The 14,292-nt window shown below is 52.8% G+C and overlaps 1 protein-coding gene across 1 annotated transcript in view; it reads right to left on the reverse strand.

Annotated features, from left to right (window-relative positions):
- Positions 1 to 14,292, reverse strand: part of Gnal (G protein subunit alpha L) — a 95,554-nt gene that overhangs the window by 49,726 nt on the left and 31,536 nt on the right. The window contains exons 2-4 of the mRNA XM_023707510.1: positions 13,754 to 13,826; positions 12,856 to 12,910; positions 12,596 to 12,715 (exon numbers count right to left, since the gene is read on the reverse strand). Of these exons, the coding sequence (XP_023563278.1) occupies positions 12,596 to 12,715; positions 12,856 to 12,910; positions 13,754 to 13,826 (248 nt within the window). The remainder of the gene's footprint in view (positions 1 to 12,595; positions 12,716 to 12,855; positions 12,911 to 13,753; positions 13,827 to 14,292) is intronic.

Consider the following 14,292-nt stretch of genomic DNA (forward strand, 5'->3'; position numbering starts at 1 on the left):
ACTCCTAGTCAGTGTCTGAAGTCCTGGAGTGGAGGCCCTCGGCAGGTGCACGGGAGACGTGGGCGAGGCCACAGCTGGCTTCCTGAGTCACCTGACTTTCGTGCCACTTTGGCTTTCTGGGCAAGGGGCCATGCAGTAGGAGGGTCACCGTCTTCCTCTCTCTGGCCAGTTCTCCTTGTAACTGGAGGCCCTCTCTGAGTCTAGGATCTTGTCCTTACCAGCAAGCATAATGCACACCTCCTGTGGGGCTTTTAACCTTCCCACGCACATGGTCCAATGCCTTCTTTGGGTTGGTGTTGCCCCCCCGCCCTCCATTTACAGGTGGAAAGCCTCCAGGACAGGTTGGTAAGAGACGGCGCCTGGCCCCAACTGAGAGTCGCTAGCGGTCAGCTCAGGCTGTTGGGCTGCACTTCAGCGTGTGCACTGGGAGAGCTCCAGGAAGCTGTCTGCACACAGACTTCTTCAATTTATAGATTAAATATTTTTTGTTTAAAGGACTAGAAGGTTCCCATCAAAGAATCATAAACAATTATTTCTTGAAGACCTTAAAATATGCAAAGCCCATGTTTTAAGTTTAACAAAAACTAAAAAATACAAGAGGCATAATAAAAACTTCAGCTATGTGCTCTGAAAAGAGGGCTTATCTACGAGGATAGGAGGAATCCCACCTGTGAAACAGCACACACGATAATTCCGATGCAAGAGAGCACGGTGCGACCCCGCTGTAGGGTCTGGTCTCAAGTCCCTCTAGAAACAGTTTAGGTGACAGCACATAGAAAGAGTTTGGAAAATCAGAGATGGAAACATTGCAGAGATGGTGACCCAGCCCTCAACAGGACAGGTGTCTGAAACCCAGTCAGATAGGGGGCCGTGATCAGGTTCGGACACCCCGGAAGCAGCCGTCACTGCCCTGCCTGCTGCACAGCTTCCAGCCCAAGTCCTGTCAACAGAGGATACAGCGTGACGTTGTCCCTTGACGATGCTGAGAAAGGGAAGAACTGCAAGAGTGCAAAGGACAGGCTGGGCTGTGGCAGACACCACAGTGCCCTGGGCAGGGCAGGTCCTTGTCACCAGGACTGTCTCTTGGACACTCCATTTCTGGCCACAGCAGCACAGGTGCTGGGAAGCACCACGAATATGCTGGCGACCCGCTGCCTCCCAGAACCAGCTCTGGGCTCTAGCTACAGACAGCAGGGCAGCCTGGAGGTCACCTTGGGTTCCCACATGGCTTCCTGCACATACCCCTTCTGTTAGAAAACCCGTCCTCAGTCTCACAACAGTTCAGCACTTGCCTACTCAATTCTGTCATTATCATGTCACCATGTGCAGCTGTGGGTCAAAACACAGAGGGCCCAGGCTCCCACCTGCGGAGAGCAGGCTCCGTGCCGGGCTTTCAGGTGCCACGATGAACTGTGACCCCGAAAGTACAGGCTCGGGACGCGAGGAAGGTGCGGTCCACGTTGCAGGGCTGAGGCCCCTTTCCGAGCGCCAGGCCCTTGTTTTGCTCTGTGCCTGCCTGCCGGGGCGCCTCTGTGTCTGACCAGCAGGATGCTTGGCCCTGATCCTCCGGCCTGCAGTTTCTGGCTCTCCTTGCTGGACCCCTCTCTGGCCCTGGTGGGTACTGATAGAAGTAGGCTGCATTTACTCTTTCAGCTTCTCACATTAGGGAGACAATATGATGTTTACATGTGGATGGCTGGTTTATTTCACTTATGAGTAGGGTCTCTAGTTGCATCCATTTACTTATGAAAGCCTTGAGTTTATCTTTATAGATGAGTAATGCTCCATTGTATAATAATACCATATCTTTTTTATCCATTCTGCCACTGATGGGCATGTGGTCTGTTTCTAAGATTTAGCTGTGACAAATGCTGCTGCTAGGAGCATGGGTGCACATATATCGTGGTGGTATGATGCTTTCAGTTCTTCTGGAAAAATACCTAGGAGGGAAATAGCTGGGTTGCATAGAACCTTGAATCCTAGTTTTTTGGACTAATTTTCACAGCGCTTGTACCAGTCCACACTCCCAGCAATGGTGGAGAGGGCTCCTTCCCACACAGCCTTTCAGCATTTGTTATTGGTTGACTTCTTTTTTCTTTGGTTTCCAGGAATTGAGCTCAGAACCCTGCACTTGCCAGGAAAGTACTGTAAACGCTGAGCTTATATCCCCAGCCCTTTGGTTGATGTCTTGATAACAGCCATTCTTTCTGGGGTAAGATGGAATCTCAGTGTTGTTTTAATTTGCATTTCTTTTTTTCTTTTCTTCTTCTTCTTCTTTTTTTTTTTTTTTTTTTTTTTTTTTAGGGAAGGGTCTACAGGGTGTTCAGGGTCTCACTACTAGATCGGACTTGTAGTGATTCTCCTGTTTACAGCCTTCCAAGTGCTGGGATTATAGGCACGTGCCACCACACCCAGTCCCATTGGCCATTTCAGCGTGCCCCAGGGGCAAGGCCAGCACGGCAGACCCAGGGATCAAACCCCTGGCCCCTGTGCCTGCTTGCAGGCGCTTTAATCCACTGATCCATTTGTGGTGCCCTACTTTGCTTTTCTTGAATGACCAGTGATGTTGAACATGTTTTCATATATTTACTTGTCACTTGTATTTCTTCACCTGAGAAGTGTATGTTCATCTCAGATGCCCATTTTGAAAGGGAAAGAAACTGCTCAAAAGGAAAGAACAACTACGACGTGATGAAGGAAAAGAGAAAAGAAAGAAGGGAAAAATCTACACATAAGATAGCTAAGATAATTGTACTCCTAATTTCTATTGGTTTCTTGAAATGAACAGCTATGCTTAATTTTTTGATCAAATTTGCATGTCTATATCTGATAATCTGAATAACTACTTTGAAGATAACAATATGCCATTGTTAATTTCTTATCATCTTGTTTTAAAATTCTGTATTGTTCTCAATGATGTTTTAATTTTTTTATTCTCTTTAAAATAAAAAAAAAGGAGCGGCTGCAGCTGAGTGTGGTGGCGCTGGCCTGCTTCCACTTGGGGGTGACTCTAAAGGCCTTTCTTTTCTTTTTTTTAAAGGCCTTTCTATGAAAAACATTTTCACTCCTCTTAGATGCTTTTAAGAAATCAGGCAGTGCAGTGTTTGATTTATATACTATTTTTTTTTTTTTTTTTTTGGCAGAACCGGGGGTTGAACTCAGACCCTTGTGCTTGCCAGGGAAGTACTTATTCTACTGAGCCATCTCCCTGGCCGCTATATACTGTTTTGTGCATGTGTTAGCTTCTCTGTGTGCACCTTGTGCTTGTGGTCATGGGAGCACACATGTGTATTAGCATGTTACACCTGTGGACAGGAGGGAGGAATTAATAAGACTGGGGCAAGATTAATTTTATCTCAACTTGCCTTAGATGTCCCTTCTCAGAAGGATTCTGTCTCAGCATTGTTCCTTAATGCATTATATTTCTTTTTCATAACTTTAGTTATCAACCTGTACTTTATCACTTTTTTTGTATGTGTTTGGTACAGGGTCTCACTACACAGATCAGACTTACAGTGATCCACCTGTGTTCAGCCTCCTAAAGAGCTGGCATTACAGGCACGTGTCACGCCCAGCCTCATCGCAGTCTCAGCGCACCTGGGGCTGCGCCAGCACAGCTAGCCTGGGATCGGACCTCGGCTGCTGCATCTGCCTTAGCAGGCGCTTTAATTCACTGAGCTATTTGGCCAGCCCTTTATCTCAACTTGGAATGATGAAGTTTAAATGGAACTAAATTAACCAATCAATGTGTTTTTATCCTTGCCTAAATCTACATATTTTATAACGTGGAAAAAGACCACAGTACAATTAGCCAGAAGGTATTTTTACCTATGGGTGTTTCTTTAAACACAGACTATGTGAACGTGCAATGGGTGACACCTGTGAACTGCCCTCCCGAGCGCCACCCTTTGCCCCAGGGGCCTGGGCTGGGGCTGCTGCTGCTGCTGCGGGCTCCCACCTACGCTTCCCGCCCTCGCTCCAGGCTCCTCGCCCTCTCCTGTCTTGCTCTCCAGTCTGTCTTTCGAAGCTGCTCCCAACCTGCGCACCCGAGAGATGGCGGAAAACGAGCAGCCTCTCAGAGGGTGCGGGCAGCTCCTTGCCCCTTCCCAACACCTCTGACCCTGGCGAGGTGGGCTCTGTCCTCAGGAGCTCAGTCCTTGGCCGTGGATGGCAGCTCCCCTCCTCTCGGAGCACCAATCCGTGTATCAAGAGACCCCGGTTCGAATGCTGCACTTCTTGCTCAGAGCCCTTCCTGAGCGGCTGCAGTCTCCTGTCTATGCACTTGGGCCAGCACTGAGTTACCCAATGCCTTACGGCCCTATTCTCTGTCACCTGCATGTCACAAGCATCTTCCTTCTTCAGCAAGTTGAATGCCTCCAGAGGCCACAAGCCCTAACCTAGGTTCCTCTGTGTAGCCTGTAGCCCTGAGGTTGGCATGAAGCGTGGACATGGAGCCGCTGCCTGGCTTTAGCACATAGTAGCTGAGCTCAACTAAGGCCACATGTGACACCAAGCCCAGCAGATGGCTCCCACCCAGGGCTTCTGTACACTCAGTGACAAATCTCATGTGGCAGTGCACAAGCAAGCTTCAAGTACAAGGGTGGGTGTGAAAACGCGTTCCAATGGACGCCTCAGGAATCCGCCTTCTAAGTAGGTTTGGCCTTGCTCACAGCAGGGCTTAGCAGGTGGTCAATGTCTGGATGCCTGGTCATGTCCTTGCTGAGCGGCCACTGTGGGTGAGACTGGCCTTGGGCAAGGCAGCATGGGAAGAGGATGAGTGGATGCGGGGCTGTGGCCACTGTGTCTCGGCGAAGGAAGGTATGAGCAGGCTGAGTGGGTTCTAGGGGAGGAGGCCCGCGGGAAGGGGGTGCAGGATGCCCTTGGTGTGCATGGCCTGTCTGAAAGCCCAGGAGAAGCGACAAAGCCAACTGCAGTGCCAGCCTCTAGGGTGAGAGGAGCTGTCTTGAAGCCCGGTCCAGAGCCATCACCACAGCCACCAGTTGGACCTACAGACATCCTGCCCTGTCCAGCCCGTGACTTCCTGCTTCGTGTCGGAGCAGCCACATTCTAAGCGCTGTGTCCCATGGAGCCCAGTGGGCTCCGGCCACCTATTCCCTGTCTGCCGCCTGGTACTCAATTCTATTTGAAAAGCATTTACTCGGCAATTCTGTGTTGATATTTCTCTCGTATTGATGAAGTCAGTGCAATAGGCTCTCCCCTCTAAGAGACAGAAGGATGTCAGGCGCTCGCAGTGTAGCCCACTGTGATGGCGTGGTCAGCAGCTCCAGGCCCCAGGGCCATCCCCAGCACCACCATCTGTGTGTTGTGTGTGACAACCGTCTTCAGCCACTCCAGGATGGGGCAGCGTCAACTGCGATGCCAGCTCACATCATCCTGCTTCTGGGCAGGGACTTGTGGGCAGCTGAAGAGAAAAGCCCTTCGTTCTGTGCTTTCATAGGTTTTGGATGTTATCCTGCACACAAATATTTCCCACTCAAGTAAATACGAATGTAATTCTTGTTTCTTTTTTGGGTGGTTCTGAGGATTGAATCCTGGGTCTTCATACTGAGCTACATTACCAGTCTCTCTCTTTTTTTTTTTTTTTTTGAGACAAGATCCTGCTAAGTTACTGAATTGCCCAGGTTGAGCTTGAGCTTGAGTTTACAATCCTCAGGCCTCAACCTCCTTAAGGGCAGGGATTACGTGCATCACCATTCCTGGCTCCAAATGCAGTTGTGAAAATGGTATTGCTTTGTGTAGTGTGGACGTTACGCAGACATCTGATCCACTTCAATCCACGTGAAGCAATAAGCAACCAGACTGAAAGCAGGGCGCGATGAACCTTGGAGGTGGAGACAAAGAGCCCGCCGCGCCTTGGGGTGGTGTTCTCACAGTCTTGGAGGACTTCGGCTCCACCCCATCTTTCTGCCTCTAGAGACCGTGTGGCTGGTGCTGACTGCTGCGCGCCTTCCTGTGGTGTAGGAACAGCCTGCCCACCGCAGCTGCACTCCTGGAGACAGCGGAGCAGGGCGGAATAATCTCCCTTGAGGTTACGTAAGATCCCCCAACCTCAGGTAGCTGAGTGTTTCCCAGTCTTTGCAGTGACCAAGCCCTGAGCAGGATGGCCTTCGGGGGAAGCCTTCTGTGGTTCACCTTGCCGCTCTGCCTTGATGGTCCACTTCCTATGAGCTCAAAAGCTTGGGGTGGAATAGAGAGGGGTCTCCGGCTGGCCCGCCAAGGGCTTCTGAGGAGCAGAGAAGTCTGGCAAGGTGTGCGGCTATGTACAAGTCAAGGCTTACAACGTTTGGGCAGCGTGAGGCACTAGGGCCCTGGACTCAGATCTGCTCAGGGCGGCTGCAGTGTCTGGCAGGAGCCCACGTATGGTGCAGCATCTCTCCTCCCGAGTGTGTAGGGCAGTTCACACCGATGAGTGTGCCAAGCCATGAGTACCTCGAGGAGACCCGATGTGCTCCAAGTCCCAGGGGAGGGTCCTCCACTGACTCACGGCAACACCACAGACTCACTGTGAGTGGCTCAGAGCTGCGCCACCAACACCTATAATCCAGCCCAGGAGCCCCAGAGCCCCAGGGACCCTGCGAGGGTGAGGATGGGCTAAGTGTCACATCCCTGACCCCAACCAAAGAAGAGGAAAGAGATGCCACAAGGGGTGCTGTGGCGTCCGACTGGACTGTGGCAAGCACCGAGCCGTTACCACTGCTGACGGCTGCTACCCTTTTCACTGCTCTTGGGGGTGGTAGGATCTGAGCACAGTGGGCGACAACAAAGCAGGAAGGTGCTTGTGTCACGCCTCCTCACTGTGACCACTGTGTTGAGGACCATGTCCTCATCTTGTCCATTCTGAGACTATAAAAAGAAGCACAGGGCAAAGGGACCTGATGTCCCCAGTCCTGAAAGGACACGTGGCTCAGCACCCAGCAAAAGCCAGCAGATGAGGAACCCCAGGGTACCCAGGGTCCTCGCCCGGCACGACTGCACACATCATCTGGGGCATTGGTCACCTGTTAGGGCCGTGTCCCCTCCCTGGGCCAGCTGCTCCCAACCCTCCCAGTAGTGAGACCCCTGAGTCGTGTGACCATGTCATTTCCTCTGTCGCCCAGCCCTGCCCTGTGAGGCACAGACTCCCAGAGCCCGGGCATCTCGGCCCCACCCACCCTGCCTCTTGCCTCCACCCTGAGGCCTGGCACGAGGTCTCTCCACCCACTATAGCCTGTGCCAGAACACACTCAGGGCTGAGTCTAGTGTGACCTTTGCGCTCTTTGTGGGGTCAGCCCAGCCACCGTGACCCCTGTGTTTAGGTCAGGCCACTTCCACAGCCTGGGAAGGAGAAGGGACGGGTGCAGGTTGCCTCTTATCTCAGAAGACCTTTGCGAAGACTTCAGCAGACCTGGGAACACCCCAGGACGCCGACTGTCTCACTGACAGAACCCCAGAGACCCCCAGAGAAGGAGTGCTCATCTCAACACCAACCCTGGGGCACGCTCAATCCCTGGGCAGACAGAGGCACGGGCGCAAGGGAGCCCCAGCACCGACCGGGTACCTGAGCTGGACCTCCCCAGGCACCCTGCGGGCAGTGCGAGGAGGGGGAGAGTGCCCGTGGGCCTTGGGCGGGTGCTGGGTGCCCACCTTGACAGTCGGTACTGGGGATAGCGGCGAAGTGGTAGCTGGGCCCCATCCCTCCCCCCAGAGCAGGACAACTGCACCTCCTGTGCGGCAGCGCATTCCTGTACAGCAGCCACGGACAGCCACAGGGACAGTTGGATCTCCTTGGTACACCCTGGAAAGGGGCAGTGCACACAGGTGCCTGACTGCGGCCCAGCCTGCCGTCCTCCTCCTGTCACAAACTCAGACTCCCAGGAGGATTCTCAGAGTGCCTCGGGCTGCCTGCTCAGCCTTCTCAGGTACAGAGGTGGCACCGAGCCCAGGTCCTTGTCCCGCAGCCCTGCTGGGCAGAAGCTCCTCCCACATGGTGGCCCACGGCCCAGCAAGGGGCAGCTAGGGCTACAGTGTCCTCTACAGTTATGTGCACTTCTTCACCATGATGCCGATGACCCTGCTCCTCTTACACCATGTGGAAGGCAGCGTGGTAGCGTTCTGCTGGTGACCTGCTCCGTGGCTTCTTCCTCCCTCTGCCTCTGCATTTCTGTCCCTGGGTTCCAGGGATGGGACCCAGGGCCTCATGCACAATGGGCACACACCGCATGGTGGCCTGCACCCCAGCTGGTGATTCCTGCATGCCACCTCATTAGTTCTACTGAAAAGAACAGCGCTGCCTTGGAGCTCAGGCGTCAGCTACAATTCTGTGGCACACAGGGAAACCACCTTCTGTCCCTGGACCCTGGGTTCTGCTGACACAGATGTAGGGGACCCTGTCACAGTCGGATCTCCAGTGCTGGGTATGCTTTCTGTGAGCCTGACCTAGGGCAGGGAAGCAAGGCTGATCTGTCTGCTCACTGCTCCTCCAGGAGCAGATACGAGGTGTCACTTTCCCAGGGACTATGGGGGACTGTAGGCTGCTCAAGGAGGGCACTGGGGACCCACAGAGTGACCTGCCTACCCAATCTACAGAGTAGGATTCTAACTGGCTGATTTACAGAATATGCAAGAAAAATCCTTAACCTAGACAACCCATGGGTGTTCTGGAAACCCAGCGCCTGTATCTATGAAGACGGCACAGCACAGGCCTTGGCTGCTATGAAGACTTGTTCGCATGCCCTCCTGTGAAAGCTGCATGGTGCAAGGTCACCAGTCAAGGTCAGGAAGCTGACTCGCCCAGTCAGCATGCTGTGTGCCACGGCCGGCCCGGCTCTCACCCAGGCAGGGGCAGTTCCCGCTCTCCGGGTTCATGCTACTGTGGGTCCTTAATAAAATCCAAGGTGTGGCTGAGTGACGAGTCAGACTGCCTTTGACTCTCCTGTTCATGCCCACTTGTGCTTTTCTCTCTAAAGGAACCTAACGGAATGCAATTGAACAAAAGCTACACACCACCCAGGTATGAAAAGACAAACTAAGAAAACGGACAACTTGATTAACTCAAGAGCAACCTTGCCTAGCAGTGTGCTAAAGTGCTTTTCTAGGGGAGACTGGGGAAGACAGCTGTATGATTTCTGCTACTCCACAAATGGTCAGAGGATCTAAGCTCTCCTGGAACTGTCACCAAGGATGGTTTATTGCTCATTCCTTCATGAATGTGAAGTGATTTGACTGCAGACACAGAACCAACTTGGGCCGGGCACTGGGTGAATGATCTGAAGTTTGGAAAGTTTATGGAAAATGAAATGTAACCAGGCAAAAGCAACTGAGCCTTGGTAGCTAAGATCAGTGCCTTTCCTGTGGATCATGGCTTGTGCTTTGCAAGGTACTTTTGCATTCATTCCACTAGATATTAAAATATAACATCCTACGCCAGCATCCTCCCCACACCCCACTGCTCAGCAGCAAATGTCTGTGCCTCTTGTTCACATGTGAGGCCCCCGTGGCCCCACGGCTGTGACGAGGTGATAGGAGCCCAGGCTGGAGCTCACAAGAATTTCACCCATCCCTGAGCTGTCACCGACGACACCCGGCCTCAGTCGGTGGGCGAGCCCTGTGATGCACATCACACTTACGCAAGCTGTGGTTTGATTTGCCAGCTGTCTGACCTCCCACCTGGGAGCACACCTGTGCCAGCCCCTCCTGCCTCTGGACGCCCTGCTGGGGACAGCCTGGGTAGGGAAAGGCCTTGCTGTCCCCAAGGACTCACCAGGTACACTCACATCAAGCCCACGCCTCTCTGTCACAGCCACCACGGAGTGACCATCACTCAGTCAGCCTGCCCTGTGCATCTCCTCCATCCTGTGCCCCTGGTCTCATAGACAAAGGGAAGCCTAATGCACAACCCGGCATTCCCTGGCTGTGCCCTCCAGCCCACACACCAAGGGTCCGTGCTTAGGAAACAGCAGTTCCTGCTATCTCCTCCCAAACCATCTCGTTAGCCTCTCTTGTTTCCCTCCATACCACACCTAACACCAATGGCCTGAATGGCTCATATTCTGGAACCCCTGACTCGGCCCTCTTTTCGTCCCACCCTCCTCCATCCAAGGCACCGATGTCTGCACCTGGGTCACCTCTACCGGCTCCGGGTGGCGCCGACCTCAATTCCCACAGTGCCCTCTGCAACCTTGGCTGCTGACCCTGACTGACACAGTTGCAGCAGCATTCAAGGGCTGAGGGCCGCATGGCTCACAGCTGGGAACCCAGCTCCCAGGCCACGACCTGGCTGGATGCTCCTCCATCTCATGACCCTCGCTCGGGGCACGCACAGGCCCTGAGGCCACATGCACTGAGCCTTCGGAGTGCCACAATAAATTCAAGCAAAGGCTGTGCAGCGAGGAACCAAAGTAAGTCCACTGCTACTGACCACGAGGAAGAAACCACTCCTCTTAGTTTCTTCTGCTCAGCTCCAAGAACTTAAAAATGCTTTTGGGTGCCAGGGATCAAAGCCGGGCCCACCCATGCTAAGCAGGTGGTCCATCACTACCCCTGCCCCCTGAGGGCTAATGTGTTTGCTTCAAAAGAATTTTTTGCTACAGCCAGGGGTAGCTCAGAGGTAGAGCACTTGGCTGGCATGCGGGAGGCCCAGGGTTTGGTCCCCAACACCACAACATGAAATGAGTAATTTATGCGTACAGGAGAATCAACTCAGAAGCTTTGAGACTTGGCTTGTGATGCTGGCAGGCTTTCTCAAGGGCCCATCTCAGAAAGTACTGGATAAACAGCACCACATTTACTGTTAGAATACTTGGTTTAGCTCCACTTTTACGGTATTCACAAGAAATGCATTTCTTTCAACAAAATTCAGTCTTCTTCACGAGTATCAAGTGTCAACAGTCTATGCCAGAGATTTATCTGGACAGCATTCTTGGGTAAGACCATCAGGTGTGACCCTAAGAATCGAACACTTTAATAAGGTAAGTAGCGTGACTATTTCCAAGCACGGTGGGTAAACACCACTGAAAGGTGTGTGCTTAGCAGAATAAGAAGGCGGCGTTTTCCAGAGGAGTATGGTACACGTGATGGCAATCTCCTTATTCATACAAGCCTCGCTGGAAGGAAAGCATGCTGTCTTCTGACAGGAGTGCAGGCGCCTAACAGAGAGCAACCCGACAGAGCCATGCCAAACACACCCTGCTCCTCATCACAGGAGCCGCGGCTCATTCCTGAGATGCACCATGCTCTTTCTGGGCCTGCATTGCAAATGTGTGTGCTTCATCTCAGAAGCCACCTGAGAGGGGCTCGTGAGTCCCTCAAACACTGAATGTGAGAGCTGCCAACAGCTCCTGGATTTCAGACTGGATGGGGGATCCTATCCTCTGTGAGTGTCACGACAGAGTGAGGTGTGGACCTGGTGATAGACCTCAGTTTCTTGCCATCTGTTCTAGATAACCTCTCCCCAGTATCTGAGCTACTTGGTGACTGCTTTGGGCAAACCTTTGACAGCTCATGCATAGCATCCACAGTGAAAAAGGGTGAGGACAAATCCCCTGGACTGGTGGGTTTGGAGATTTCTCTGGTGCTTGAGATGCCACCTAAAGCCGGGAGGACCTGCCAAGCCCTGTTGGCCACGAGGAGGCCTCCCAGCATGGCTGCCTTGCCTACCACCTCTCCTCACCCCTCATGGCCACCAGGTAAGGACACAGAGGCCACCGGTCCTTCTGAGCAGGTGTCACGCTAACTCCTTTCTAGGGCTCTAGAGGTGTCACCTGCCACACTGGGAGGTTAAGTGGAAGCCAAAATCACATTAAGGTTAGAAATAGAAGCTTTGAAAATAAGTAATTTTATAGTCACCTCGATAGAGGAGCCACAGGACACCAGTACTCTGTGGAGAACAGGGGACTGGTGGGGCACCCGGCTCTCACACAGTGGTTTTGGCATCAGCCTCCCTGGGAAGAGGGGGTTCTGAAAATGACAGTGTCTCAAAGCACCATTCCAGGCAATATAAACTCCAGAACACTGGTAGGCTTACACATGAGCTTTGGTTGGAACCCTAATAGAAATTGCTTTCTGAGAAGTTCAACACACCATTTTCCTTCAAAGCCTTTATCAAGTTACCAAATGATAACACTTTTAAGAAATATAAATTCATCAAGAGAAAAGTAACACCGATACCAGCCTCTCACAGAAGCAGCGCTACCACGTAAGTATTATGGAGGGCAATGTGGACCGAACTGCACTCCAACACACACAGCAGAGGTGCCCCGGGCTATCGGGGTGGCTCACCCCCACTCCCCAGACATCGGGCACGCGTGGCTCAGTTCCTGAATTCCCTTTTCCCTGGTATTTCCACAGAGGCAGCCCATTGCTGCTATCTGGGATGAAGCTACATGCTCATGTAAACAACACGTAGGAGAAGACGCCCCTGACGCTGCTCAAGGGTCTGCTGCCTTCCTCGCTGTCGGTCAGCACAAGCACAAATGTCTTCCTCCAGAGGGACTGCTCAGAGAGCTATCTTTTGAAGAAGTTGCAGAGTTTGTCTTAATGTTATCTCAAGTAGCTCTGTCTTTCACCACTTAAAATAGTTTGGCAAGGATTTGCTTACCTGGGAGTATTCAAAATCAGTGATGGGAGCGATGCTCTTGATGTAATCTGACCGGAACTGGTTTTCGGGGTTGGCCAGTGGGACTGGAGGGATGATGGTGCTCATGGCTGAGACAATCGTCTAAAGTGGCGGGGGACAGAGAAACACAGCAGTAGGGTCCATGCATGACCAACCTACGTACATAATTTCTGCCTACGTGCTTTCAGAGCCTAGAGCGTGTAACTTTTCAGCTTGGCAAGCATTTAAGGAAAAGTCCTTACCACAATAGCATCTTTGACATTTTTTCGGATGTCCAGAATTTTCTGTTTCTTTTCCCTGTGTGGAAACAGAATTGCTATTAATTTAATTCACCCTCAGCACTGACTAGAATCATTTGAGTGGGATTTCAAATTTCCAGTGAGGCTGTGGGCAGATGGGTTTCATTAGTGAATGTCTGCAAAGCTTTTACCTGGGAAACGAAAACATTCCTTATCTGGCAGACAAACTCAAGCGCACCCATCAGCTTAAAGAATCATGTAGCTCACACAAAAACATGGTGAAGGTATTGTAGATATGGCACACGAATACACCTAGGCCCATGTTTAATCTACCCAGGTCCTCACAGTCATTGATTGAAACAGATGCGGGCAGGCAACACTCAGTGAAGAGGTCACAGATATTCAACAGGCCTCAACCAACTAGGGATTAAAATATCTGGAAAACGGAATCTGATGTTTTCTGGCCATCACTTCCTTGACACTGCAGCACCACAATCTGTTATGTGGTGTTGATAAACCCTCCAGAGGTGATCTGGGGAGTGTGAAAGTGTTTGTGCAGGCTGCAGGTGAATGCTGCGCTTTACATAAGGGGCTCTGGGCTGCCTGGGTTTTGGTCCCCACTGGGGAACCCAGACACACAAAGGAGACAAAGGAATTGGGTGGGCGCGCCGGGGGCAACTCCATCCACACCTAAGAAACCAATAGACTGCATTTGCTTAAGCAAATCACTTTTTAACTGAATAGTGCTAGAATTCACTAAATAGGCCAAATTTGACAGCAAATGTCTGTTTTCCCCCTAAAATGTACTCCGGTCAGGGAACTTGGAGCCAGCGCTTGGGGAGGTGGCAAAGTGCGCAGTGTGGACACCGAGCCCCGCAGCCCATCCGGACGAACTCCTTACTCGGGGTTGAAGCCGTTGACATGGAGGATCCGCATCTGCTTGACGATCGTGCTTTTTCCAGACTCTCCAGCCCCTAGGAACAAACAGACAGACGGCGGTCACCGTAAGCCGCTCACGTTGCCGTCCCCACCGCTGCCGAGCGGCCAGACCGGACTGGACCCTTCCGCCTCAGGGAGCCGGGCCGGGGCTCTGGGTGCGGGTCGGGGGTCGGCGCCCCCTTACCCAGCAGCAGCAGACGGTGTGTGGCCTTGTACGCCAGGCGCTCCTTCTGCAGCTGCTTCTCGATCTTCTTGTTGGCCTCGCGCCGCTCCTTCTCGTCCACGCCCGTGTCCTCGGCCGTCTTGCTGTTGCCCAGGCAGCCCATGCTGCGCGCTCGCTCGGGGCGGCAGGCGCGGTCCGGGGCGCAGGAGAGCCGGGGCTGGGGGTGCCTGGGTCGCGCGACGGCGTCGCCTACCCGCGCTGGAAGAGACGTGCGGCTCGGCGTCCCCTGCCGCCCGCTCCCGGAGGGGCTCGCGGCGCACGGGCTGCAGCGCTCCCCA

The sequence above is a fragment of the Octodon degus genome, unplaced genomic scaffold, assembly GCF_000260255.1.
Source record: "Octodon degus isolate 3935 unplaced genomic scaffold, OctDeg1.0 scaffold00295, whole genome shotgun sequence".
NCBI lineage: Eukaryota > Metazoa > Chordata > Mammalia > Rodentia > Octodontidae > Octodon > Octodon degus.